A 25,211-nucleotide genomic window follows, 5' to 3' on the forward strand; every position below is an offset into this window, starting at 1 on the left:
CTGTTTTTATGCTTTCCCCCTGCCCTTCCAAAAGATTTATTACACTACTTTCTACAGAGCCCAAAAAAAAAAAAAAGGTCAACAGGAAAGACAGCATACAGAAGTTTATTTCCAGGGCAAGACAGGCCCTCTGAAAGAATCCTTATGGATCCACAGAGATATAGAGCAGCACCTTCCAAGTTTTCCTTCAGCAGTTGCACTGAAATGTTTCTCAGCCTGAGAGCCACTAACACCCCCGTGATTCAGAGTTCCCCCATGCTGGTGGCAGTCATGAGGCTCTGGAACCTGTTATCTTTTGAACAGATTCCCATCTGACAAGAGAATTAGGCTCAATAACTATGCAAGACTGAAGCGGCAGTTAAGTTTAAGTTTATAGAGAAAAGGCTAATGGGATTATATTCTTATTCCAAAATGTAAAGGATTTGCTTGTACTCAAGTTTAATTCATTTTGTTAAGAAAGTTTCAGTTCTGAAGTCCCATGCCCTGCTTACCTTACCTGCCCAGCTCCTGATTTCATACAGGGACTGGGTAATACACTGTGGCCTGAGAGAGGGAATTATAATGAGAAATGTGTCTAGGCAGCATCACCTCATCCCTCACCATGCCCTCAGGTGATCCCGCGGTCAGCTCGGTTGGTTGGAGCATGGTACTGACAACACCGAGATCGTGGGTTTGATCCCTTCTCTGGGCCATTCACTTCAGCAGCTGGATTTTATTATCACTGCGGTCCCTTCCAGTTCAGGATATTGTGTGATCCCTCAGTGCCCTCCATCCCTCAGCCCAGCGCAGCTCCCGCCCTCCCCACACGCTCGGCTGCGCCGATGGCGCAGTGCCGGCGGCCAGCCCGGCCCGGGCAGGAAGGGGCGGGCGCTGGCGGCGGTAGTCGGTGCTCGGTTCCCGGTGCTCGGTACTCGGCCGGGTCGGCGGCAGGTCGGGGCTGAGCCGGGCCGGGCTGGGGGAGAGGGGCTGGGCGGGAGCAGCGCTGCGGCTGAGGGGCGAGCGGGCGGGACCGTCCCCTCAGGCAGCTGCCCTTGCTCTGGCCGCTGCTTCCCTCCCCTCAGCGTGGCCCGAAGCGCCGCTTTCCGTAAATAAGCGCTGTGTTGGATCAGCGGAGACTTCAGACGTGAAGGACTTGTGGTAAACGGGAACACGGGCAGCTGTGGCGGTGTCCGCCCTCACAGCTTCCCCGGCTGAGGTGATGCCTTCACGCTTCTCGATGTGCTGTTCCCTCTCCGCAGCTTTGCTCACTTCACTGTGAGGACACGCTTCTCAGCCGTTGTTGTGCAAACCTTAGGATGCAAACCTTAACTGAATTAAATACGCTCACTTTTCTAACTACTTATGCTTTGGGTTTCTCCGTGTCCCTGTCCCCTCGGGCTCTGATCCGTGTGGCCCATCCTTAACATATTTGTGTGTTCTTCCATTGAGACAGAACTGGATTAGTGGCATTCCGTGTTTATACCTCTTATCTACAGATTAAAAGTAGAGGCTGTGGTGCTCCCAGCACCTCTGGAGCCATGTGCAGGTGCCCAAAAAAATCTCTTTTGCCCAAACGTTTCCACAGGCACAGTGTTGTGTGTGATGTGTAACCACAGCTGGGCTGGGCTTTCCCCACTGTGCCTTACACGGAGCTCTTTGGCCAGCCCCGTCTGAATAATTACCTACATCCGCTCCTCTGAAGTTAATGAAATGCCTCGTTAACTTTGGGAGGTTGTGGAGATGATGGTTTGGTTGCCTTTGTCACAGTTTAGTACAAACACGATGCCAGCCTATCTTTATTTCCTCTTTCAGCTGCAGGGAGTTCGTGTATCATACAGCTTTAGAGCCCAAAGGAATTATCTTTCTGCTTTCCAAACATTATTGTGTTATCTGCTGTATAAAATACATAATTTCTCAAGAAAACAAAGGGCTTTGTTTGAAAAATGAGAGCTGGAAGTGATAAAAAATTCTCTTTCAAGCGACATTTCAGATTATGGCAATGGTGTTGATTGCTGAACTACATTGTTCGAGGTAGGGATAGGAGTTCCAGTGCCATGAGACCTTTAGAATAAATAACTTCTGGAATATGTTTCTAACTCTCAATTCCCTCATCTTGGATTTGTGGCAGAACTTCTTGGCCCAAGTTTTCTTTAGTAAATCATACATTGCTCTTTTTTAAAGCTGTATGTCTAAAACTTCCAAGCCTATTATTTACTACATGTTTATAAGGAAAAAGATACCTGTGTAGAGGGAAGTACATTGATCATCTTCAGAGCAAAGCCTTTCAGAAACTTTCTCTGGGTATTTTAGCTGCTCAGCACTCTGAATGATTTGTTGCATGCCAGGAGCTATTGTGGTGTTGCTCCATTATTGCTCCATATTTTATGTTATTAGGAAATTGGGTTAAACAGTTGTACTGCTCATGGATCTTTTTTAGCTGCTACATTTTTCATATGAGCCCAAGTTAAGAAATCAATAAATCTGTCAGGGAAGGGAGTTTTATTTTCAGTGCTGTCTCCCATAATATATCCAGAGGTAAGCAGACATGACAAATAATTGTAAAATTATTGAAACTTTAGCATTAGATTAATCCTGGGAAAACTGGTCTGGAAGTTTGGATGTTTAGGGTTTCTGAGTGGGAAGGCAGGACAGACACCTATCCTAAAGGACCATGACAGATGGCATGCAAATATCAAATCTCTTGAAAAAGAGCAACTCCAGTTGAAGTTTTTTCTTTTAGGGCTCTGAAATGATCCATAAATGGTCTCCATCCCCTGGGAGTCACTTGTAGTGTCATGGGCTCCTAATTCCTAATTAGCCAGGGTGTGGAAGAAAGGAAACACTTTAATTTGAACTATAAAATAAAATGGGTGATTTTGGCCCCTTAGAAACTGATTGGATCTTAAGGTAATTAGTAGAAATTCCAGGTGATGGAAGTGAGCCCTGGACCGGGTTGTTACCCAGGCTGAATTTGAAATGAGCTAACTGTTGTCCCCTCTGCCTGAGGTCTCGGTTTGCTGCTGGCACCATCAGGGGAGCAGCTGGAAGCCCATCACTTGGAAGTGTGCACATCTACATTCTAAAAAATAGATGTGGTCCATGTGGTGCAGGGATCTTATTTTTAGGGAACAGTGTTTTAGGGACAGTGGTAGGTTTTACAGAGGAGAAATATTACAAGCAAAGCACAGCCATGACTGTGGGACACATCAAAGTCCTCAGAGGCTGCAGCTGGACTCAACTTTCCTAATGCTGTCAGCAAAAAAAAACCAGGAGCAATTTGGGCTGAGGATGGGAGATGAAAATTATTTTCCAGGCAGCTCTATTGGTCCCTGCACCAGGGGCAGAGCTTTTATTTTCATGTTATTTTTGCAGTAAATGTGGGACTGATAGGCCTGAACGGCACCCGATTCTTTTGCATCCCAAAGGGAACTTGTCCTTTTTCGGGTTGAAATATTTATTGTCAGCTAATTTTGTGCAAAACGTTTGAGAATTGGTGAGCTGTTCATCTGTGTCCTGTTCCTGTGTCTTCTTCGGTCACAGCAGTGTGTTGGGGACAGCAGACAGGCTGGACCTGGTCAGACCTGACTTAATTCCAGCAGCAAGTGTGGCAGTAAAAAACACAGGCAATTTGTCTCCTCACTTCCTGGTTTCCAACTGTTTGCTGCTGGTTTTTTTCTGCTGCTTTTTCCTCCTTGAACTTGCAGGTGAAAATGGCTGCAGAGAAGTGGAAAGGCTGGGCTTCGAAACAGCACAAGGAGGCTGAGCACGGCGGGGAGAGGGAGCCGGGCGCGCTCCTGGGCCGGCAGCTGCCTGAAGCCGGCAGGTTCGCGTACGCGGCGCTTTGCGGGATATCCCTCGCCTGGCTCTTCCCTGAAAACGAGCAAAGGTACAAGTGGAGCTAGGCCTGGTGGAGTTTGGGTGGTGGCTCAGCCAGAGCTGGTATCACACTCTGTGCAGGGTCCTCTGAAGTTGGGGGAGTGGAAGAGCCTTTCTGTCTTGCACCTGTAAGGCTTTTACAATTCAGCAGAAAACACATCCCTTAACACTGCAGACATCAAAGCATGTTCTGAAGCAAGGTCTAGTCCCACTTAGATTGTTTCCTTGTTTATTTAGCCAGTTTGTTTAGCAATTCACCTTCTTCTGACTCCTGATGCTTTGATTTTTGTGTGAACTGATGTTTGAAACCAAGGACTGTTCAAACCTTCCAAAAATACCCGGTTGTGGAGCCTTGAAATACCCACTTGTGAAGCCTTAACTGCTTCTGTTACCTTACAGCTCCTTCAGGACAGAATTCATCAAGCGCTTTGTGAAGTGGCTGGACCTGCCTGATGCTGTCTTACCTGCCATGACAGCCTTTGCTGATGGCTTAGGAGGTGAGGGCACAGAAACTTTTGCTGAAATTTTGCTGAAGGATCCCATCTTGAAAGAAAATCCACTTCTCATTACCCAGGTAAGTTTGTGTGCTCCCCTCGCCCTTGTTTGTTTGCAAAAGAGGTTTGTCATATCTGTCTGTTTGCAGCTGAAGTGCTGTTTGTGCAGTCAGGGAAATAAAATCAATATTTCTGATAGGCATTTATTTATAAGTAGCTGTGGGAGGACTGGCAGTCTATCCATAAAGACCTCATGGAAATGATGAATGTGAAACATGGTCACTGTCTGCTGAGTTGTGTCTTTGATGGTTTCACTCTACAGAACAGAGAACTGACAAAGTTTTTACTTTGATTGTGTTACTGCAGTGGTCTCCATTCATACATGTGTTGTACACATTTTAGTGACACCCTGAACACAGTAGACATGTTTCTCACTTGTTTGAAAGCCCCTTCACTATATATGCATCACAAACCACCTCCACACACATGCTCCAAGGAGCACAATTTCCAAAGTCTTTTTCCCAGAGTACATTTTGGCCAGAAGGAAATTATTGTGACTTTATTTTCTTTCACTGAGGAAGTGAAACTGCTCCATAATGTTCTGCTGTAAAAGCTGATGGAAAGATAAAAGAGGTGAAGCGTTTTGGCAGTGTTTGCTTTTGCTGGGGAAGATCTCTCCTCATCCAACCTCATGTTATGCCATGCAGGGTGAAGAGAGTGTTAGGCTGCTGCTGGTGCCACACAGACCATGGGCACTGTCACCCTGTGCCAGACACCCCAGTGCTCTGATATTGGCTGATTAGGGGTTATCACACACTCACCTTGAGCAATGGCCTGGCTGAGCAGCAGATAGAGAGTGAGAACTTGGCTGTGTTAGGGGAGATAAGAGAGCAGTGAACTTCTCTGGTCACCTTGACCGGCTCCCATTTCCTCAGCCACCTTTTCTCTCTCCTGTCAGTCTATAAAATGCCTCAGAGGATCTGCTCCTGGTCCAAATGTTCCAGTGCCGAAAGTCCTACAATAATACAAGGACAGCAACAGAGATCTTAATCTTAATAATTTAGAGCAGATCTTCTAAAATAAAAGTGGTTCTTTGGATGCTGTTTCCTCAAATTCAGTACATCTACACTCATTTTTTCGGCCTTGATGTGCTTCCTGCATTGTTTCCCTCATTCTCTCTGCCTCAGGATGGATTCTCTGCATTGAGGCAGGTTTTCCTGCGTTGCTGCTGAGTTTATTAAGGATGCAATTTAGCTTGTGCTTGCTCCGAGCTTATGCTGCATGAGGACTCCATGTGCTTGTAGAAAAGTGGCTCTGGATCAGTGGGAGCATACAGGATTTTGCCCTGACAGGAAACTGAGGATATCCCCTGGATTTTGGTGGAATACAGAAACATAGACAGCTTTGATCAGTTGAAAGCAAAGATGAGGAAAAACGATCAGTCTAATGCCACAGCAGCAATCCCTTACACAGTCATCTGCATGTGGGCAAGATGATTGATTTTGTCGGAGAGAGGCAGAATGCAAGACTTCAGCAGAGCAAGGCAGCAGAGGCGTGTGTGTCTGGAAAAAACCCTGGTGTGTGGCAAACATCAATGATAAGCTGAGATCAGCTTTTTCCTTCTTACCTGGAAATAAACAAGCTATGGGACAAAGCTTTATGAATTATTGATCTTTTGCTTTATGGTTCTAGTGCTCCTTTGTATTCAGCCGCTGCTGATGCAATATTTACTGTTTATTAAATATCTTCTTAATTGCTCAGCGTGTTCAGTGACAGGGCCTTACTGGCACTAATGCTGCATTTTTGAAGGCCCTTTGTGTCAAAGGAGATGAAGAGATGATCCATGAAGTCAGGAGATTAGATGTGAGCTCACCATTGATTCAGTGAACATCTGAGGATTATGGATTGTTATCTTTGTGTCTTTTGTGTCATTGCAGATGACTAACACAGAGGCAGATGGTGGTAACTGAATCCTTTAAAGACAGTAGTCATAGCAGGCTATGGGTGTGGTATGGAAAGGCGATGTAATGAAAGAGCTGTAGAAGCTGTGATAGGTGATTAGATGTTGAAAATTCTTATTATGAATATGTTCTTTCTCTCAGCATACTTGGAATGCCTATTTTCCAGTGGTTTCCTACCCACATTCAGTGTAATGTGGATTTGGGGCTCTCTGTTGTTAAGGAAATGGGTTTGAACTTGCATCAACTCAGAAAAAGCTGGCAAAGACTGAATAAAGACTCCCTTCTTTTGTAAGGCTTCTCAGTCATATGGGTGGTTGTCTTGTCATGGAGTTTTCATAGAGATTCAAAACACTGACTTCAGAATAAGGCTGCAATATAACAACTGCTGCTTAGGGAGGAAAACAAACCAGTTGTGAACTAATCACTGCTGGTTGGATTCCAGCTGCCTGCATGTGCAGTACGTGCACAGCCTAAACTGCAGCCTAAATTTGAGTGTGCTAACTGGCACGGATGCCATAAAAACAGTTGTTGTAATTTATCTTCTGTTTACCTACCTGCATCCCTGACCTTTTGAAAGGCATGTGTGTACTGCTTAGGCCAGATTTATTTGGGGTGGTTTGATACGAGGTGCCATAGGTGATACTGGGCTGACAGGACAGGACATCAGTCACAGCCCCAGCTCCCTGAGCCTCACTCAGGGAGAGTTTATTGCCCACAAACCATCACCTCTTCCAGAGGCTGCTCATGGCAGTCCATGGAGAATTGTGGCAGCAAGGTCACAAGCTTCACCTTGTTCTAGACTCGAGGCCCTTTGCTTGGTCAGCTTTTTGCTCAAGGCTCCCAGCCCTGCACCTTCTGCTGGGCTTTGACACCTCTGTGCCAACTCTTCCCCCAGAAATGCACCCCGAGAGGAGCTGATGGTGCCCACATAGTTGATCCCTGGGCACTCCCAGTACTCAGCCTTTGGGAAACCAGTTACATCCCTCCCTCTGTACTGGTGTCTCCAATTCCCACACCCCACCAGCCAGCCTGGGGAGCAGTCTGCAGTTTGTCCCTCTTCTGGTTGGTTCAGGATGGTTTGTTGTGCATTCTGCACTTCTCATGTGTAGGACTCTCAGGTTAGAGACGTTTTTACTATACAAACTGTGCTTGGGAGCTTACAGGACTAATAATCATAAACTCCTTGGCAGCCTCCTACATCTTTGGCTGCATTTTTTGTGTTCCCAGAGGGTTGAAAGGATTCTGTGTAAAATTCAGCTGTGCTGTATTTGTGTGTAGGAGAGGGAAGCAGCTCAACTGAGCTGGTGCTTAATGTAGTCACATAAAGAGCTTAGAATTTGTCCAGTGGCAAAAGAGGAGAACACAGTTGTAAAAACACTGGCCTCTTTTTCATGGATTTATCCATAGAAACCATCTATTGAATTGATTTGTTTTTCCATTTTTTTTATGGTGAAAAGCCAACACAGAAGGCAAGTCCCTCAATCTTGACAGATGGCCATAAATTCTGAGTTTTTTTAACTCACTTAATCCGAAACAACTTCATGCCAGTTCAGCCTTACTGCCTGAAGCTGTGAATTCCCAGAATGCCAAAGAAAATAGGGGCCATTAGAGGAACATTCAAACCTGTTAGTGATGTTGCATATGTGACTGTAGGGAGCAGAAGGCATTAGAGTGGGAGGATTAGAGCCCTGCTCCCCCAAACTTTGAAGTCTGGTGTAAGATCAGGATCATAACAAAATAACAAAAAATGTGGTTTTATATACCAAGCATATACCAGCATATACCAAGCATCATCTGCTTTTGTCCAGCCCTTTGTACTGGCCTTCAGAGAATTTTGGACTGGTTTTGCTCTGTGCTGCCTCTCTGAATTGTAATTTTCTGCTTCCCTCTTATGAACTGAGCTGCTACAGTAATTCAATCAGTCTGATGGGTTTTATTCCTCCATTTTGATCCCTCCAGACCTACATCGTCAATTTTGAGTATTCTTTTTTTTTCTCTTTAGGACCTTTTATCGTTCTCTCTTCAAGATGGTAAGTTTACTTTTTCTTTGTAAAAATAATATAGTTGAGTTTACATCTGATACTTTGAAGTGCACAAAAAGGTACTATCCTATTTAATCTCAGCTTCCTGTCTGGCAAAAGCTGCACACTCCTTCCCTGCATCCCCTTCAGGAAAAACAACTCTTCTTTTAGGAATGGTTAAAATTGAACAGCTGAAAATTGAACAGCTCTTCACCTCCTTACCTTCACACACCACACATTTCCAAGCAGATGTAAATGTGGTGGAGTGAGGTGATTTTTCTCCAATGTTTCCAGGGACTCAGGTGATCTCTTCCTTTAGGAAGGCAGTAAAGCTGTTATGAAAATCTCAGCCTAAAATATTTTCTTCTGGTTGCCTAAAAAAAAAATAAATCAGGGTATAAATTCCTGTGAAGCCCATTATAAATAAATGTGATTTTTCTCATATATTATATTACACATAAAACAATTCTCTGGCTTGCAATCCATTACATGGATAAGTCTGATAAAATTAATGAAATAAAGACTGTCTGCTGAACAGAATGTTCATTTCTAAAAGAAGCCTGGATTCTGTCACTACTTGCATTTTTTAAATCTCTGTGTTTTAACATGTTCTCACAGGAAAGAACTCACTGCTTGCTGATAGCCTGTTGCACTGCAGAACAAAACAAGTTTTGTTCTTGCTTTATTTTTAATGGACAATTGACAAGTCAGCTATTGCAAAACCGCTTCTTTTGTGAAGCTGGAATTTAGGAGAAATCTCTTTCCAAGCCTCACTGCCTTCCCACCAGGCTGGTGAGGAAGGAGCCCAGCAGTGTCAGCAGACAGAAAAAAGAAGGGGACTCATTCCACCTGCCTGGACTTGTAGGACGTGCCACATTTCGGGAAGGAGTGAAGATAAATCCTGTCCTCATTTCTCAACTACGCACAAACCTGATCAAGGGTGTCATTTAAGGCTGTGGAATTAGCTTGGTATCTTGGTAATGATGGTAATAAATAATCTTAATAGATTGCCATAGTTGATCTACGTGCAGCGGGTATCACAAACATTCTTTGTAATTGGATCTTGCTGGTATCTTCACCCACCTTGAGAAAAACAATTGTGTTTTTCATCCCGGAGTGCACCAAGAACCCTTTATAAAAGCCAAACATCAGGAAGTAGTAGGTGCTGCTGAGAGAAAAACATAAAAAAACGAGAGTTGGCACAAATGATTTAAAATCTATTACATTTAAGATGTCTTTTCTTGAAGAACACATGCTTACAAAACCAGGAGTATTCACTTCTGTTGTCTGCTGTTGTCTGAGTGCACTGTCCACTCCTGCATCTCCAGCAGGGAGTGTAAAAGCAAACGTTTGTCTGTGGTGCTGCTGGGGGAGCTAGTGTGTAGCTTTACACTCCTGAGTGCCTCTTGCTGCCACCAAAGAAGCTTTTGCATGGAAATGCATTCTTACAAAATGCCACCTTCCTGCAGTGCTGCAGTTGAGGTGGGCTGTGCCCAGGTACCCACACAGACATGTTTGATATTTCCAGTTAGCAGTGGTCCTGCTGCGTTATTCTCTGTTGAAAAGTTGCCAGCAGGCCTCTACCACAGAGGATGGAGACCAAAGGATCTGAGATCTTTTTCCTGCCACAAAGGAATTACCTGGTGTGGTGGCTCTGTTTGCAGGGAAGAAGGATTTTCCATTTATCAGTCTATTCTCATGTTCCTGGAAGAAAAAGAGGGCCTGGGGGAAGGAGCTGCTCTGTGACACGTTCCTTGAGTACTCTGCTCCTTAACTGAACTGTGTCATCAGACTGATCAGACTGATTTCCTGGGCTTTTCTCTCTTTAAGGATCCTATGATGCTCGAGCCAGGGTGTTGATCTGTCGTGTCAGCTGGCTGCTGAGAATTCCCTTGGAAGATCTGGAAGTCCTGGAGGAATCTCTGCTTGAGAACCTGAAGGAACAAAAAGAGGAAGAGTCAGAGTAAGAACATTTGGGTTGATACGGGATCAAAAAACACTGCCAGTGCTCAAAAACTTAGCAGTAATTACTTGTGCCTAAGTCCAGTCTCTGATTATTCCCCACATGGCTCTTACTGTAATCATTTATGGCTTGATTAGGGTTGCAGAGCCCTCATAGCACTGACAAGAAGAAAAGCTCAGCATTCTTAAAATCAGAGCTGAGACCTGGCCTTGCACACTGGTAAACGCTGTTCTGCTCTGAGCTGCTTCCTTTCCTCTTTCCAGCTCCTTCTCAGAGACTGTAGATTTTGCACAAATACATCACAAAGATCTTGTTGTCTCTTAGCCCAGTATCAGAACTGCCTCTTGCAGAATGAAGTTCCTACACATAATCAGGATTAGAGCCTCAGATCTTATATCCAGATCCTGTTCATTGTCTCTGGATCTGTCTTCAGCATCTGTAAGAGAGAGCTGAATAACTCCTATTAAAGGGAGATTTCTGAGGGCAAGAGGCTGAATCTTCAGATATGTACAGACCTGGCTCGTAATTCTATGTTAGTAACATAGGATTAATTCTTGGTATCTATAAAAAAATGCAGTATCTTTATATTCCTCTCATCAGGCAGGAATTGTGTGACAGTTTAGCAATATTTAAGGCAGTAAACATGTCTGTAGTAGACTTTCAAGGGAAATATTTTCATCTGTCAACTCAGCAAATGGTTGTGAGATTACCTTGAATGCTAATAAAGTCTTTAATCGACACCCTTGCCATGGTTCAGCTCAGATGTTTACCATGGGGTCCAGCATGTGATGGGTATCTTCCAGTAACAGCTGTGTTTAAATAATGCTTAACTTTATAGCACACTGTAAAAAGGGAAAGTCAGAATAATCTCAAAGATCGTGGACTTCTAAACATTTGGTGTGCAGGAGCAAGGGTTGGTATTAATGGGGACTGTTTTGCTCAGTGCTGGGCCTTTAAGCTGTGTCTGATAACAGTGAAAGAACAGTGTGGATTTCAAACCCTGCTGCCCGCCCAGTGGGCTTCCTCTGTGCCTGTTGTGGGATTCCTAGCTTGTCCTTTGCCCGAATTGCAGCCATGGGAGTAAATGCCTGTTGGATTAAAAAAAAAAGGAATATCCTTATGGTGAGAGGAGCCCAAGACCACAGTGTGAACACATTGTTGTTGCTGTGCTTAAAGAAGGCTGAGATTTGTGGGGAACCAATGACCCTTTCTTTGGTTTGAAGTCAAGAGTCAGTGGGGAAAGGAAGCAGAATATAAACCTGTCACCACCTTGACCTCACAGATTTTGGGGCTGGGAATACCATTATGTGCTTGGGATGCTTCGAGCTTTGACCAGCAAGAGGTTTTGGAACAGAAATAACCAACCAGAGATTTGGCAGCTCCTGCACAGGTGTTTTTACTGATATTTGTTAACAGGAGGTTTTTCTCCTGCCTTTGCTGCTGTGGATATGTTGGATTGAGGCCCAGAACCTACGAGATTAAATGCACAATCCTCTAAAGAATAACACTCCAACAACTTAAACCATGTTAGTTGCACCAAATGTGCTCTGACCTGCAGGTGAGAACCTTTCTTTTGTACACAGTTCTGTAAGAAACTGGAAAACATCACAACATTCACTTGCTGATGTGTGCTCCTGCACCTTTCCTTACTGGAAAATCACCTGAAATTCCCCATTACAATCTCTCTGAATATAATTTGTGGTTCAGGAAAGAAGCTGCATATCGGAGCTCAGTGAGGGTGGAGAAATACCAGAAGCAGCAGTTAATTACCACAGTGGATAAAAGCAGTCTGGTAATCCAGTGATAATGGTAATGGAGGAGCCATTAGGAAGCAGCTGCTGGCAGCTCCAGAAGGGAAGCAGGGACAGGCAGAACTTCTCCTTTTATTTACTGCATTGGCAGGCAGGATTTAGCTGCCACTCTCTTTCTCCCCACATATCTCAAACTGCTCATTATTCCAACTGACTCCAAGTTAGCCATGTTCCAACTCTCTTGTCATTCTTCTCAGCCTGAGACACAGTGCAGTGATTGTAAAAACTGATGAACCTCATGAAGAACAGAAATTACTGGGTATTGCCAGCTTAGTTATGAACAGCCTGGCTGCAGCACTCATATAAGGAACTCCAGGAGCAATTTTATCCAAAGCCAAGCATTCAGACTGGTGACTAAGACACAAAGTAGAGCATTTAGAAAGGATGAGAGGAAATGGCCTCAGGCTGTGTCAGAAGAGGTTCAGGTTAAATCAGGAGGAATTTCTTCATGGAAAGGGCTGTCAGGCATTGGAAGGGGCTTCCCATGGAGGTGGTGGAGTCCCCATCCCTGGAGGTGTTCAAGGAGCAATTGGACAGTGCTCTGGGCTGGGGGACAGGGTGGGCATTGGGCACAGCTTGGACTTGATGGTCCTGGAGATCTTTTCCAACGTCAGTGATTCCATGATTCTCTGCTATTGGTGATTCCATGATTCTCTGATATTCCATGATTCCTTGCTTTGTCCGTGGGGCTGTAGGAGTGGCTGTGGCTGTGCAGAAATTGGAGAGGTGCTGCTCTCTGCAGATACCACGTTTGCAGCTGCATAAGGTAATGAGCCATGGCTTTTGGAGGGGCTCTGTGGAGACAAAGTCTCCATGACGTGCAGGTCCATGGGAGTTCTGCCAGTGAGTGCAGTGACTCAGGGATTTCACCCACTGAGCTCCATTCCCCTCCTGCTGCGCCTCACAAAGCTGCATATTGTTTGGGACTCGTGTAAAATTGTCTTAATCAAAATTACAGCGTGCTTAGGAGGTTCCAGGAAAGATTAAGCAATTATAGGGATAATGAAAATCCAAAATTAGGGTAGGATTAACAGGGAAAATATCCAAGTTTGGAAGCAAGATAAATTGTCATGTTTCAAGGCCTAGATTAACTGCTGTGCAAACAGGCCAGAAGGAACCTTGCTCTTGTAACAACTTATTCCAGTATCCTCTGTTTCTCCCACTTCCCTCTGAAATGGAAGCACTTCTTGCAAAAGAAAAAACAAAGACACTGGAGAGAAGTCAAAAGTAGTGGCTAATAACTAGTATTTGTTCCTTTTTGGTTTATTTACCTCTTTCTGATAAGCTTGTTAAAATACAGCTTAAATGCACACTGATGACTGTGTTTAATTCCTATTATATTATTATATTGTGATGTGCAATTAGAAAGCAGCTTGTCGTAAACACTGCTTTTGAAAAACAGTTTAATTGCATCTCTGTTTGTTAGCACAAATTACTCCTATTCCCTTTTATTTCAAACACTTTTCCCTGTTTCTTCTTAGCTTTCTTGTGGTTTTTTAGGACACTTAGGCAGCATATAGTTAATTAAATGCTTTTGACTTTTTGTTTCTTTCTTTTTCTTTACAAGCTTCAGCCCTATTAGGAAGGGTTTTCTGAGTAAGTAATATCTGTTGGCTTTTGTCAGCAATTAAATTGTTTCAGTTTAAATCTGTGGTCCATTTAATCCATTCAATTTAAATCTCTAAATCCATGCTCATAAATCTCAGTGTGCTGTCACAGTCCACACCTGCATGTTCCTTTTTACTGTTCTTGGGAGGGAAGTTACACTGAGGAGAATAAAAGCAGATTCTGATGCAGCATTGTTATCCGTTGGGCTTTTCCCTTAGTCTTTGTCCTTTTAATCCCCCCACAGAACTGCAGAAGTCTCAAGAAAAAAGAAGGAAAGAAGGAAAAAGCTGAAGAGATACCTGCTGATCGGTCTGGCAACTGTTGGGGGTGGAACAGTGATTGGTGAGGCTGCCCCTGCCATTCTGGGGACACAGCACCAGGGACAGAGAGGGGTGTGACTCCAAGAAAAGTATTTTCAGCCTCACAAAAATAAACATGAAAGAATTAGCTGGAAAAGTTATTCCAGTGTAGCTTCACTAGCTGGGGGAAGTATTAAACTGAGGTTGTCACCCCTTCAAAATGTTTTCTCCTTCTTTGCTGTCATAAGAGTGTCAGATCTTCAACTCTGAAATCAAAAGTGTGAGATTAGATCAATGTTTCCTGAGCAAACAGAGCAGAGCTCACCCCAGATCATCACATAGTCTTCCTTTGACTTTGAAATTATTCTTCATTCATCTGGAGTCAGTCAAAGAATCTGGGCAGAGATTCAGGGCCTGGGGAGGGTCTCAGAAAGCCTCTTTACTGACGTGCAAAAAGCTCTTCCAGCAGCAGTAGCAGCACTCTCCCAGCACAGGGGAATGCCTGCCTGGGGTTTTGAAGGGATAATACTTTGGTGATATCTCTTGCTGCATCCTCAGGTCTGACAGGAGGCCTGGCTGCCCCTCTGGTTGCTGCGGGAGCTGCCACAGTCATCGGGAGTGCTGGAGCAGCTGCTTTAGGATCCACTGCTGGGATTGCTGTCATGGCATCCCTTTTTGGGGCAGCAGGAGCTGGTCTTACTGGTAAGAGAGTGAGCACACCATTCTCAGCCAGTGGGGCACAGTATCATGTGTGCAAACACAGTTAATGACCCCACTGAGCTCTCTGCAGAGTGAGGGAAGCGATTTGAGGTGTAATCCGTGAGATTTTGTCTCAGTGCTGATTAAGGTACTCTGTAGCCCCTGGTGACCAAATAGGGAAAGAATATTTGGTGTGTGGTTAATGAAGGAAATGAAAACTTCCTGCTTTGGGTTAGAAAGATGCTGCCATGGAGAAAAGCAGCTGTTACAGCAAAAAAACCCTTCTGCTGGATTCCCTCAGATCGCACAACCTCAGAAAGATCATTTTGGCTCCTTACCAAGCTATAAGAAATGCATGGGCTGACTGAGGGTTTTGGAAAGGAAAAAAAACCCTCTCCAGATTACCCAATTAATTTCTTAACGAACTCCTACTGTTAGCAGAGGATGTCCTTTCTGTGCCATCCCTGAGCCATGTGTTTCTTCCTGGCTGTGTGTAGGATACAAAATGAAGAAACGTGTGGGAGCCATAGAAGAGTTTGAATTCCTCCCACTTACGGAAGGGAAGCAGCTCCACATCACCATAGCAATCACTGGATGGCTGTGCACTGGCAAATATGGTAAGAACATGATGAGAAGCTGAGAGGAGCTCCAAGAGCTGTGGCTGTGTCCTACTCCAGGCTGTGTTTGTGCTCACAAAGCACCATGTCTGCCCCACATTTCCATGGCATGGTAACTGAACCACATCAATTCTCACCATAAGACTTTGCAACTCAATCTGCAATCCCAGGCAAACAGAGGAAAAAAAAAGAGGGCATTATATTGGTGGTGATAGCAGGACTGGGAGTGGTCATAGTTCTGACAGGAACTCTTGCATGGTTTTGCCAGAAAAGATCTGTCTGGGAGATGATTGCCAGCACTAGTACAGAGTGTCTCTGAGACCTTATGTTTATCCACCAGGAATTAAGAGAAAATAGTGTGGTTTGGCTCTCTCCATATCTCCAGCTAATGAGGTTTATTGGCAAGAAAGTTCTGTCAAGTGAATCCTGTTAAGCACAGCACTCTGGAGGTGACTTACAGGGGAAACCTTGAAAGGTCTGTAGTACTTTTTTTTCCAGTGTAGCTTGTCATATAAAATATGTCACCTGTCTGCTAATGTGCTCAGCTTCAGCTGACTGAACAGCTGCCAGTTCATTGAGAAGCACCATAATTAACTCTGGATATCATTAATGCAGAAGGATGCCTCGTCCTGTCACTTGCCAGGCTGCAGCTTGCTGTCACAGGGAAGTTCTCATTTTGCAGTGTTGTGCTTTGGCTTCTCTCTTCACTTGCCAGAGGTCCAAATCCTCAGAGCTGGAGGGCTCCCAGGCACAGTTAGAGAGGCAAGTGTGTCCCTCCAGGAACATTTTGTGTCTGTTTGCCCGTAAAAGGGAGTTACAGATGATATGCATTCTTCTTCCATAACTAGCAATCTGCTAGAATGTTTTAAAGAACAAAACGAGGGTTGTCATCCATTTTCCTCCTTACAGGAGTGTATGTCTGTGTACACAGTCCTTCAAACAGAGGGACTGAGGCCAGGAGTTTTATGGGATTTGCCACCTTGTGATTTTGGAGCTGCCAGTGGTTGCCAATCCGTGTGTCCCCAAATAAGACAGACTATTGGGAGGATCTTGTGTCACTTTGATCAGCAGCTGCCTCAACCTGACCTGCATTGTTTGGGGAAGGAACAGTGTGGGAAGGCTTTTAATTAATTGACAGTTCTGCTCTGCCCTTCAGTGTTGATCTGTCATTAATAGCATTGCTAGACTATTCCAGTGTCCTGCAGCTCTGTTGGCCTCCTCTTGCCAGGAATCAGCCATTGTGTTCTCTCCAAACATGAATTCCATCTTTGCAACCTTTCCCAGGGAGCTTCACAGCCCCGTGGAGCAGCATGTTGCACTCGAGTGAGCAGTACTGCCTGGCCTGGGAATCCAAGTACTTGATGGAGCTTGGCAACGCCTTGGATTCCCTGCTGAATGGCTTTGTGAACATGATGGCTCAAGAAGCCCTAAAATTCACTGTCTTGTCAGGTAAGAAAGTAAATCCTATCAGATCTGTTTGAGTGGCTCTTGTGCAGTTTCAGTGTTAAAGGAGCTTTCCTAAAGAAGGAATGTTTTGGAGGAGGCAGTGCTGGCACTGCCCAGCAGAAGTGACCTGAGAACCTCCTCTACCACACCTGTAATTTAGCTGTGCTTTCCTGGACTGCTGAGCCACCGTGTCATTGCATCATTCTGTTACAGTTACAGCTGGAAACACCTTTCTTCACCTGTGACTGTTCATTTCCCTCTATTATTACACATTTACTGCTGCACAGAAACGTCCCAACACACGGGTTGCACACACCCCCCCTGTGCCAGAACATCAGATTCTTTCTTATCTTTAGTCCAGCAAAGCATTTCTCAGCACAGCTATTGGGAAAGAAGAGCTGGAAATGACATAAGCTCCTAGGCTTAGCCTTTAACTTCAGTGAACTCTCTTGCTTTTGGTGTTTTCTAAGGAACCTCTGTGTGTTGCAGGGATTGTGACAGCCTTGACTTGGCCAGCGTCACTCCTGACTGTTGCCAGTGTCATTGACAACCCCTGGGGAGTGTGTCTGCACCGCTCTGCCGAAGTGGGCAAACACCTCGCGCACATCCTGCTCAGCAGGCAGCAGGTAACTGGCCACAGTTATCCAGGAGTAACTGGCCACAGTTATCCAGGAGTAACTGCTGGAAGGGAGCTGCCCGGGGAGGTGACATTTTGTACTCATGCTGCTTAAATGGTGTCTTTCTAAGGGGACAAAAATTAATAAAACAAAAACACGAGAGTGCTGCATGAAGGTGACCAGCAGGTATCTGGCTTACTGGGGAAAAGGAGGAGGTCCCAAGTGGATCAGAGAAATCCTGCTGAGATCTGTTCCATTTAACCTAAAGCTTTTTTCACTGAGGAAGAAGAGATCCACGTCATAAATGACCTGTGGCTTAACCATGTCACAACACAGCCAGGCCCACTCACCTAGTGGAAGTCAGAGGGCAGGAGGTGAGGATGGGTGAAAAGGAAAGGAAAATACAAAGTTTTAAAAATATTCATGGATGATTAAGAGGCACCTGAGAGAAAAGTGGGTGGCAGCCAATGCCCAGTGAGCTGTGGCTTTGCCTGCAGAGAAGGGAACACACCTGACAGAAGTGACAGAATTCTCTCTGAAAAGGCTTGAAAAATGACATTTCTGCCCCCCAAGAGCCTGCCATTATTTGATGGGCCAGAGCTGGGGTTTGCTGGCCATGTGTTTGTCTCACACCAGTCACTGCTGATCATAGGGGAGCCCAAGGGGAGCTGTGGCCCCAGAGCTGTGTGTCCCAGCAAGGTGGAACAGCAGAGGAGGAACAAACTTGATTTCTCATAAAAACCCAATCCTAGAAAACTCAATAAACTTCTTTTCATACAAGCCCTTTCTTTTGCTATGGGGCATTTGTTCTTGTCTGTTAAGCATTTGGTGTTGTGAAAACACATTCCAGTGTGCTGGAGAGTCTGAAACTAGTTAATGAGATGTCTGGGGTGTCATTGCACACCTGCTCCCTGGATATTACAAAGACCATTTTTCATTGATGTTGGGATTAGGCTCCCTTTAATCTTACAGAAAATCTTATTAGGCTGTTCAAAATAAAAGCTTAAAGCTTAGAAGCCACATTATCTTTTATAACCATTGCATGCTGCTGCTGTCACTCAGCATGAAATCTGGAAGTGGTCAGTATTTTTGTATTATGGCTTCTTCTTCTGTGTATTGAAACATTTCTAGGAAAATTTTGTTCCTTGAATAAGGTTTTAATTTGGAAATTTCAAACCAAGGGCAGCATCTGTTTTGGTTCTGTTTGAAATATCCCCTTCATTGTAACTTATGATCACTAGTTTTCAGTTGATTTTCTGAAGATCAAAACATACAAAATACATTCTCCACATTGAACTGGGCATAACTTTGAGGAGACCTGATCCTTTTGAAACCAACCAAATTGCTCCACTCTTTCAAAGGTGATGCACAAGCAGGTGCTCTGTGTCTTGGGCTCTCAGGGATCCCCAGCCTGGTCTCTTTCCAGAGAAAACACCATCTGGTGACATTTTTTCCTCTCATTCTTTCTCAGGGCCAGAGACCGGTCACACTGATTGGCTTCAGCCTGGGTGCCAGAGTCATTTACTTCTGCCTGCAGGAAATGGCTCAGGAGAAAGGTAACATTCACCTTCTAACCATTTTTTCTTTTATTTTCCTTACTCCTGGTGGACAAATTTTTCTTCCAAGAGGAAGAATACAGCTTGGCTCTTTTAGGATAGGATGAAAATGAAAAAAAAAAAAAAAGACAAACAAAACAAACAAAACCCCGAGGTTTAAATGCCTTTGGAGCCAAATTCTTCTGTCATTTCCCCCAGTCCAGCAGAAAAAATCCACTGTCTTCACTTGAGGGGTTTCAGTGGGTCATTTTGGTCTGTAAACAACAAGTGACATTTGTGATCAGTCTGGAGCTGCCCGTGCACTGCCTGATCCCAGCAGAGGATGCTTTGCCTTTCTTGGGAGCTCTCTGCAGCTCTTGTATCTGATTCCCTGAGTCCTGCCTTCCATTTAAGTCTCTGAAATGCCACTGTCATCTGCTATTTTAATGGTAATTTTCCCCCAAAGTCAAGTATAAAACCATCTGCCAGTTTATTACCCATTGTGGTTCTCTTTATTAATAGATTTCTATTTTTAATTGAGGGGAAAAAAAGAGTAAAATCGTTATGATCAGTTGATGGAAATTGTATCTTGGAGTTGAGTCAGCAGTGAGTGTGTGCAGCCTGCCTTCCCCCCACTTAGCAATTTAACTCATTAACCACTTACTTCACAGTAAAACATAACTAGGGAATTTTATAAAGGAAAATGTTCAGTAAAGTCCAAGCAGGTGGGAACAGAGTCAAGTGAGCATAGAGAAGGTCAGGACTGACAGCTGTATGCCAGAACTTCACTTCTGATTTAAGATAAAAGTCTTCAAATACAGGAATTCTGTTCTCAAAATAAATATAATCAAATCCAGAATAATCCTTATGGAGTTACACTGGAGCCAGAACCAGATCTTAATCTGGCCCTAGATCTACACTTTTTGTGTCCTGAGAATGCCAAGGGCTGAGGTATTTCCAGGGTTTTTTTTCAGTCTACAGGCTCTGGAACAACACGAGCCCATAGCTTAGGGAGGAAATCCTTAGGGGTCTGGAAGGTTGGCTGCCACTCCAAAGAAATCCAAGTATCGTGGTGATGCATCAGAACAGCTCCCACCATACACTGATTTTTCAGTTCCTTAATTGAATTCTGAAAGCTGAGCTGTTTGTGAGATGAAAAGCAGCATGTTCAGCACAGATTGCCAAGGCGTTCTCACAGGCACATTCCAGAGCAAGCCACAGAAGGAGCAGAGCAGGGACCTGGGACAGCTGAGACTGATTTGGGTTTGGACTTGGATGTCTCACACGAAAGGAACATACGGCCTTGTCGTGCAGGGCCCTGTATCCAGATGGCACTGGGATTTCTGAGGACAAAGAGCTAATGATGGGTTGGCCAGTGAAACACCGTGGCAGGAACACAGATTCTGTTCAAATGCCTCTGTGCAAAGCAATGGAACAACCTTTGGATACTTCATCACAGATCACTTCGGGAGCCAAAGCTCAGTAGGTTTCCAGAAAATGACAATATGGAGTAAATGAGCCATCAGAGACACATTACTGCGTGGGAGGATCATTGCTCTGATTTCTTCATCGTGATTCCCATGCCTTTTAGAAAATACTTAGCAATTAGCAAACTAATGCAAATTGATAATGGCTGTTACCACCAGAGACCAAACCTTGACACCCAGCTGTGTGTGACAGGAGTGAGGTGTCACACACTGGGTGTTTGGTACTGATCACAGCTCATGTGACCAGTATCCCACTGGGCTGTGATCCCTGTTGGGAATACTGCTGCCAGCTCTGCCCTGGAACATCTGTACACAGCCAGAGCTGAATTCCAGTGCTGTTCTCCCTCCAGTCAGGACTGATGTGCTGAGGTGCTTTCCCTTTCCCAGTGGTTGCATCCCTAGGGCACAGCAAAGGCCAGCTCCCAGGATTGGTTATGGTCTCTGGGACAGCTTCTTTCTTCCACACCTTTTCTGGAGAAATCATCTTAATCAGGTTTGAATTTTGGCCTCTCATTCTCACTCTGTTCTCACCTGCTTGGACTTGACTGGAAATTTTCCTTTATAAAATTCCTTATTCATTAGCCACTTTCTGTGAGGGTAAATGGTTAATTAATTAATTTTTTCTTTTCACTGCTTTTACAGACTTTATTGTTCTTCATCATCTAAAAGATTTACAAACTGTGAAATAGATTTCATTTATCTCGAGCCTTGGCTGCTCTGCAGGCTAATGATCTGTTCCCAGGTTTCTATCCTGTCAACATTCAAAGAAAATGAGCATTTTTCAGCCAAGGCTAAACTTTTTTTTGTTCTGAGCAAGCAATAAGCTGGACAAAGGACTGGAGAAAAAAGCTTCTAACACCTTGCCCAAATATTCAGGATCCTGATGAATTAGCTGATTGTTTATTCACTTGGCTCACACCATGGACATGGAATTTAGAACCTTGGTTGGGATGAGCTTCCTGCAAGACTCTGTGTTTCCTTTTCATTGCCCATAATTATGGGAACAGAGCTTTATTGCTCACAGATTACACTCACAAAATTGAATTGCTCTTTGCTCTTTTTGATTGGTGCAAAAATTGCTCTGCAATGAGAAGTAATTCCAGGAGTGCTCATTTGGATTTGTCAGGCATGGGACTTACACAGCGGAGAAGGTTGCAGGCACTGCAGGCAGCTCCAGTCCTTTACTGCTGTCAGGGAAAGGAAGCTAAGTGATTTGCATTTCAAAAGTGCCCAGGCAGCACCTCTCCCTCAAATGCTGACTTTAGCCCAGGTCTGTGGGACCTGGTCTCCCACACGTGCAGAGTATGGATTTGGAATGTTCTGCTCATGAGTCTTCCATTTAACTGCTGTGGCATCACAGGCTTCATTTCTCTTTACAAAAATTTATGGAAGATACTGATATATTGTTCAGGAGTTTAGGAAAGTAGCAGAGCTGCTCAATATTTCTTATTCCATCATTATTCCTCCTGAAATTGCCCAGCTGCAGCTCTCTGATAAGTGAGGAAGATTTATTATGCTAAAAGTCAACACTGCTGTTCAGCAAATCAGGCCCTGGGCATTCAGGTTACAGCAGAAGGAAATCAAAGCAGTTTGATGGATCTTCACTGGGTATTGGCAAGTCCCTCCATTGTTGCTACTTCCAAATCAATATTAACAATTTGGGATTTCCTCTTGCATGTTCAGGTCATGTTTTTTATAGAATCAGCTGTGGGAAGAGCTCCTCATGCTTCACGTATGGCAACATTTGCTCACTCTGTGGGATCTCACACCCTTTCACAGAGGGGCTCTTTCAAAGCTCTGTGCAAACCCACATCAGTGAGTCAGCAGAAAGATCTTTCCAGGGGTTTCCAGACCTTTCTAGAGGTTTCTGCTTGAACAGCACCTTTCTGGGCAGAGGCCAGGCCACTTCTCCCTCTTGCCATCAGCTTGGTCCTTTGCACTGTCTGAGTATCTCAGTTTTTCACATTTACTAACTCCAAGTGGACACTTAAGTTGTGTGCAGTTTTATTTATGATCCTCCTTTCCATTGTTTCTGTCTTTCAAATTGAAGCCACCTAAATTTTGATTTTTGTGTAGTGCACATCTGAACACACTTCACATAAGAATATTTTCTGATCCATCTTCTGAATCTGAACTGTTCTGCTTTCACCTCGACAGACTCACAAGGGATCATTGAAGACGTTGTCTTGCTGGGAGCTCCAGTGGAAGGAGAAGCCAAGCACTGGAGAGCTCTCACCAGAGTGGTGTCAGGCAGGATCATCAATGGCTTCTGCAGGTCAGTGTGAGCTCAGTGCCCGGCTTGTTAGCCTGGAAATGGTTTGGGGCATTTATCCCTTTCAAGTACTCTGTGAGTGCTGGTGAGGACACTGAGCAGTGCCAGAGCCTCGTCCCTCCAGGCCTCTGCCTCAGATCCCTTTGAGATGGCAGCTTCAGGAGGCACCTGGAGGCTGTTTGATGCAGCTCTTGGCTCTTTGTGCCACTGGAAGCCCATGTTCATAGAGGGACCATGTTCTACCACTCACAGCCTAAAGCAGCTGGGTCAGTTTGTTTGTGTGGCTAATCTGATATATTCTGAAGGCCCTTTAAATCTCAGCGTTGTGTGAAGGCAGTAAATACAGCATTCAGTTTGCTGACTTAAAGAATGGGAATTAGCATCTATAAAAGCTTTAAGGTGAAGTTCACTTGTGGCTGCTTAGGGGGAAAAAGATGTGAAAATCACAATGGAAGGGAAGGAGCTCAAGCAAATTGAAGGCTTTTATATCTGGAGTGGCGTTCTGGTCAAGATAGTCCACATGAGCAAGATATTTAACTTGCAAAGGAAGAATAGCTGGAATAGCTATAGAAAATTTACTAAGAATATGAAATAATACAAAGATTGTCTTCCAAACAAACACCAGTCCTTTAAAACCACATTGAAAAACATTTTAGAAATAAAAGCAAACAACTGTTGTGCAGAGTTGTAGGAGCTGGTGGGTGAGAAGAGGGAGGTTAAGAGGCCTGAAACAGCTGAAGCAATCTCAGAAAAGCTATTAAGTAGTCAAGTGACAGCTTCAAACCTAATGACTGTGTCTTGGAAGATAATTGTGGCAGGAACACTGCTTACCAGCACAAGTAGATAAGGGGAAATTAAAACCAAGGAATAAGCAGGAAAGACTAAGAACATGGGGAAATAAATTGAGAAATAACCAGGCCAGAAAATTAGCAAAGAACCTGCAAGTCAAGACAGTTTATAAAGCTGTGAGCCCTTGGGTCAAGGGCAGGTGAAAATGCTGCTGGTGTTTTCCATGCACAAATCCATGGGGATGCCTACACACGTACTTGGGAAGTGGGGAAGTACAGAGTTGCTGTGATTCTAACAGAGTGTTTTCACTTAAAAAGAATAATTAAATAAATTAATTTAAAGTATTCAAGGTTAAAACAACAAATTATCAATCCTATCTTTCAGCTAGGCTGGGAATTGTTGCTTTTGTCCTCTTTGGATCTCAGGATTTTCAACAGATGTAAACACCACTTGCAATGTTTCTTCCTGTGCCATAAGGAAAAGCTGCCTCCCTCGGAGTGCTCCGAGTTCCTCCAAGAAGCCATAAATTATAGAAATTGTTGGATATAACTGAGTTTACCCAGAAAATATTGTTCCTATCAATGTTCTACAAAAAAAAAAATTCACTGTATCACTGCTCAGTGTATCCATTTCCTGTAACACACGCGCACACACACACAAAAAAGATCTTGTTACAGTTTCTAAGCCTGCCTATACTGTTGGAATAAAATACAGTGTGTGTGTCTAGAGGGTTATTCAGGCAACATGAGGGGCAACTAGAGGAGGGAATTGAGACATTTGGGAAATTTCTGTGAGGACTGAGGTAGAGAGAAAGATTATACAAACATTTTGTGGTAAGGCCTCACCTGATTCTGATTTCTCTGGTCTCTTGCTTGCACAAAGGGTGGCCTCATTCTGTCACTTCAGGAGTAACTTTATTTAGGTTGGATGAATTACACAGAATAGAATTCCTGTGAGATCAGATTTGAGCCCAGTTGTTGAGCTTCAGTCCTTGTTCTCCTTTGGCTTTGGAATGTGAGAGTACAGGGTGAGTGAGAGCCCTGTCAGCTCTTGGAGCTGCCCCATCTCACTTAAACAGCAGAGCTGCAAATTCCCATTGGGAAACCTCACCCAAATCAGTTGGATTGGCTCAGCTTTTGAAAGAACCCACACCTGAGCAGTGTGAATGTGTTGTAAAGGTTTTGCAGGGCTCTGCGTAGACTTACAACTCCTAGTGTGGATTATTTGGAGTAGCCAGGAATGGGCACCTTTGCCAGGAGCTTTTCACCTGCTGCCATCACAGAGCACCAATCTCACTCATGCACTTAAATCTGCTCTGTAGAGTACAGTGGCATTTCAGTACCCAGATTTTATGCTGTTGCTCACTTCAGAAGAGTTTTGTATTTCCTCTCCTCACGCTACAATCTACCCTGAAACTGTCACAGTGACTTATGGCACTGCTTTAGAGTGGGAACAAACCCTTCCTAGTTCTGTCACTGAAGCCATGTATTTCTACATTACCTATAAATCAGGAGCACTCCCAGGAGCTTCCCAGTCAATATTTATGTCACAACATCAGTGTTGTAGGTCTCGTCACTTTTACAGCTTTATGGCCTGGAGAACCTATCAGTACATTAAAAAGATGAAGTACGTCAATGTGCAAACCCTGAGCAAACACAGAAATAAACAGAAGGGTCAGATTTTTTAACTCACTGCAGGTAAAGAGACAACAGCCATGGATCAGGATTCAGTTCATAC

The 25,211-nt window shown here is 44.2% G+C and overlaps 2 protein-coding genes across 23 annotated transcripts in view; one reads left to right on the plus strand and one right to left on the minus strand.

Annotated features, from left to right (window-relative positions):
- Positions 1–89: 89 nt before the first annotated feature.
- Positions 90–25,211, minus strand: part of HTR6 (5-hydroxytryptamine receptor 6) — a 44,193-nt gene continuing 19,071 nt past the window's right edge. For 5 of the 22 annotated variants that reach the window (XM_064397342.1, XM_064397340.1, XM_064397328.1 and 2 more), the window contains 5 exons: positions 24,975–25,076; positions 9,972–10,265; positions 9,262–9,499; positions 8,554–8,705; positions 90–5,364 (listed from right to left, as the gene is read on the minus strand). The gene's annotated coding sequence lies outside the window, so the exon portion shown is untranslated. Of the gene's footprint in view, positions 6,679–8,553; positions 8,706–9,184; positions 9,500–9,591; positions 10,266–24,974; positions 25,077–25,211 lie in introns of all 22 variants that reach the window. The other 17 variants (XM_064397345.1, XM_064397341.1, XM_064397349.1 and 14 more) reach the window with 16 other exon arrangements.
- Positions 1,064–25,211, plus strand: part of TMCO4 (transmembrane and coiled-coil domains 4) — a 36,091-nt gene continuing 11,943 nt past the window's right edge. The window contains exons 1-12 of the mRNA XM_064397320.1: positions 1,064–1,195; positions 3,684–3,865; positions 4,255–4,429; positions 8,313–8,340; positions 10,162–10,294; positions 13,958–14,055; positions 14,571–14,714; positions 15,209–15,328; positions 16,613–16,777; positions 17,264–17,400; positions 18,863–18,947; positions 22,571–22,688. Coding sequence (XP_064253390.1) covers positions 3,690–3,865; positions 4,255–4,429; positions 8,313–8,340; positions 10,162–10,294; positions 13,958–14,055; positions 14,571–14,714; positions 15,209–15,328; positions 16,613–16,777; positions 17,264–17,400; positions 18,863–18,947; positions 22,571–22,688 — 1,379 coding nt within the window. The 5' untranslated portion in view covers positions 1,064–1,195; positions 3,684–3,689. The remainder of the gene's footprint in view (positions 1,196–3,683; positions 3,866–4,254; positions 4,430–8,312; positions 8,341–10,161; positions 10,295–13,957; positions 14,056–14,570; positions 14,715–15,208; positions 15,329–16,612; positions 16,778–17,263; positions 17,401–18,862; positions 18,948–22,570; positions 22,689–25,211) is intronic.

The sequence above is a fragment of the Passer domesticus genome, chromosome 22 (assembly GCF_036417665.1).
Source record: "Passer domesticus isolate bPasDom1 chromosome 22, bPasDom1.hap1, whole genome shotgun sequence".
NCBI classification, from domain to species: domain Eukaryota; kingdom Metazoa; phylum Chordata; class Aves; order Passeriformes; family Passeridae; genus Passer; species Passer domesticus.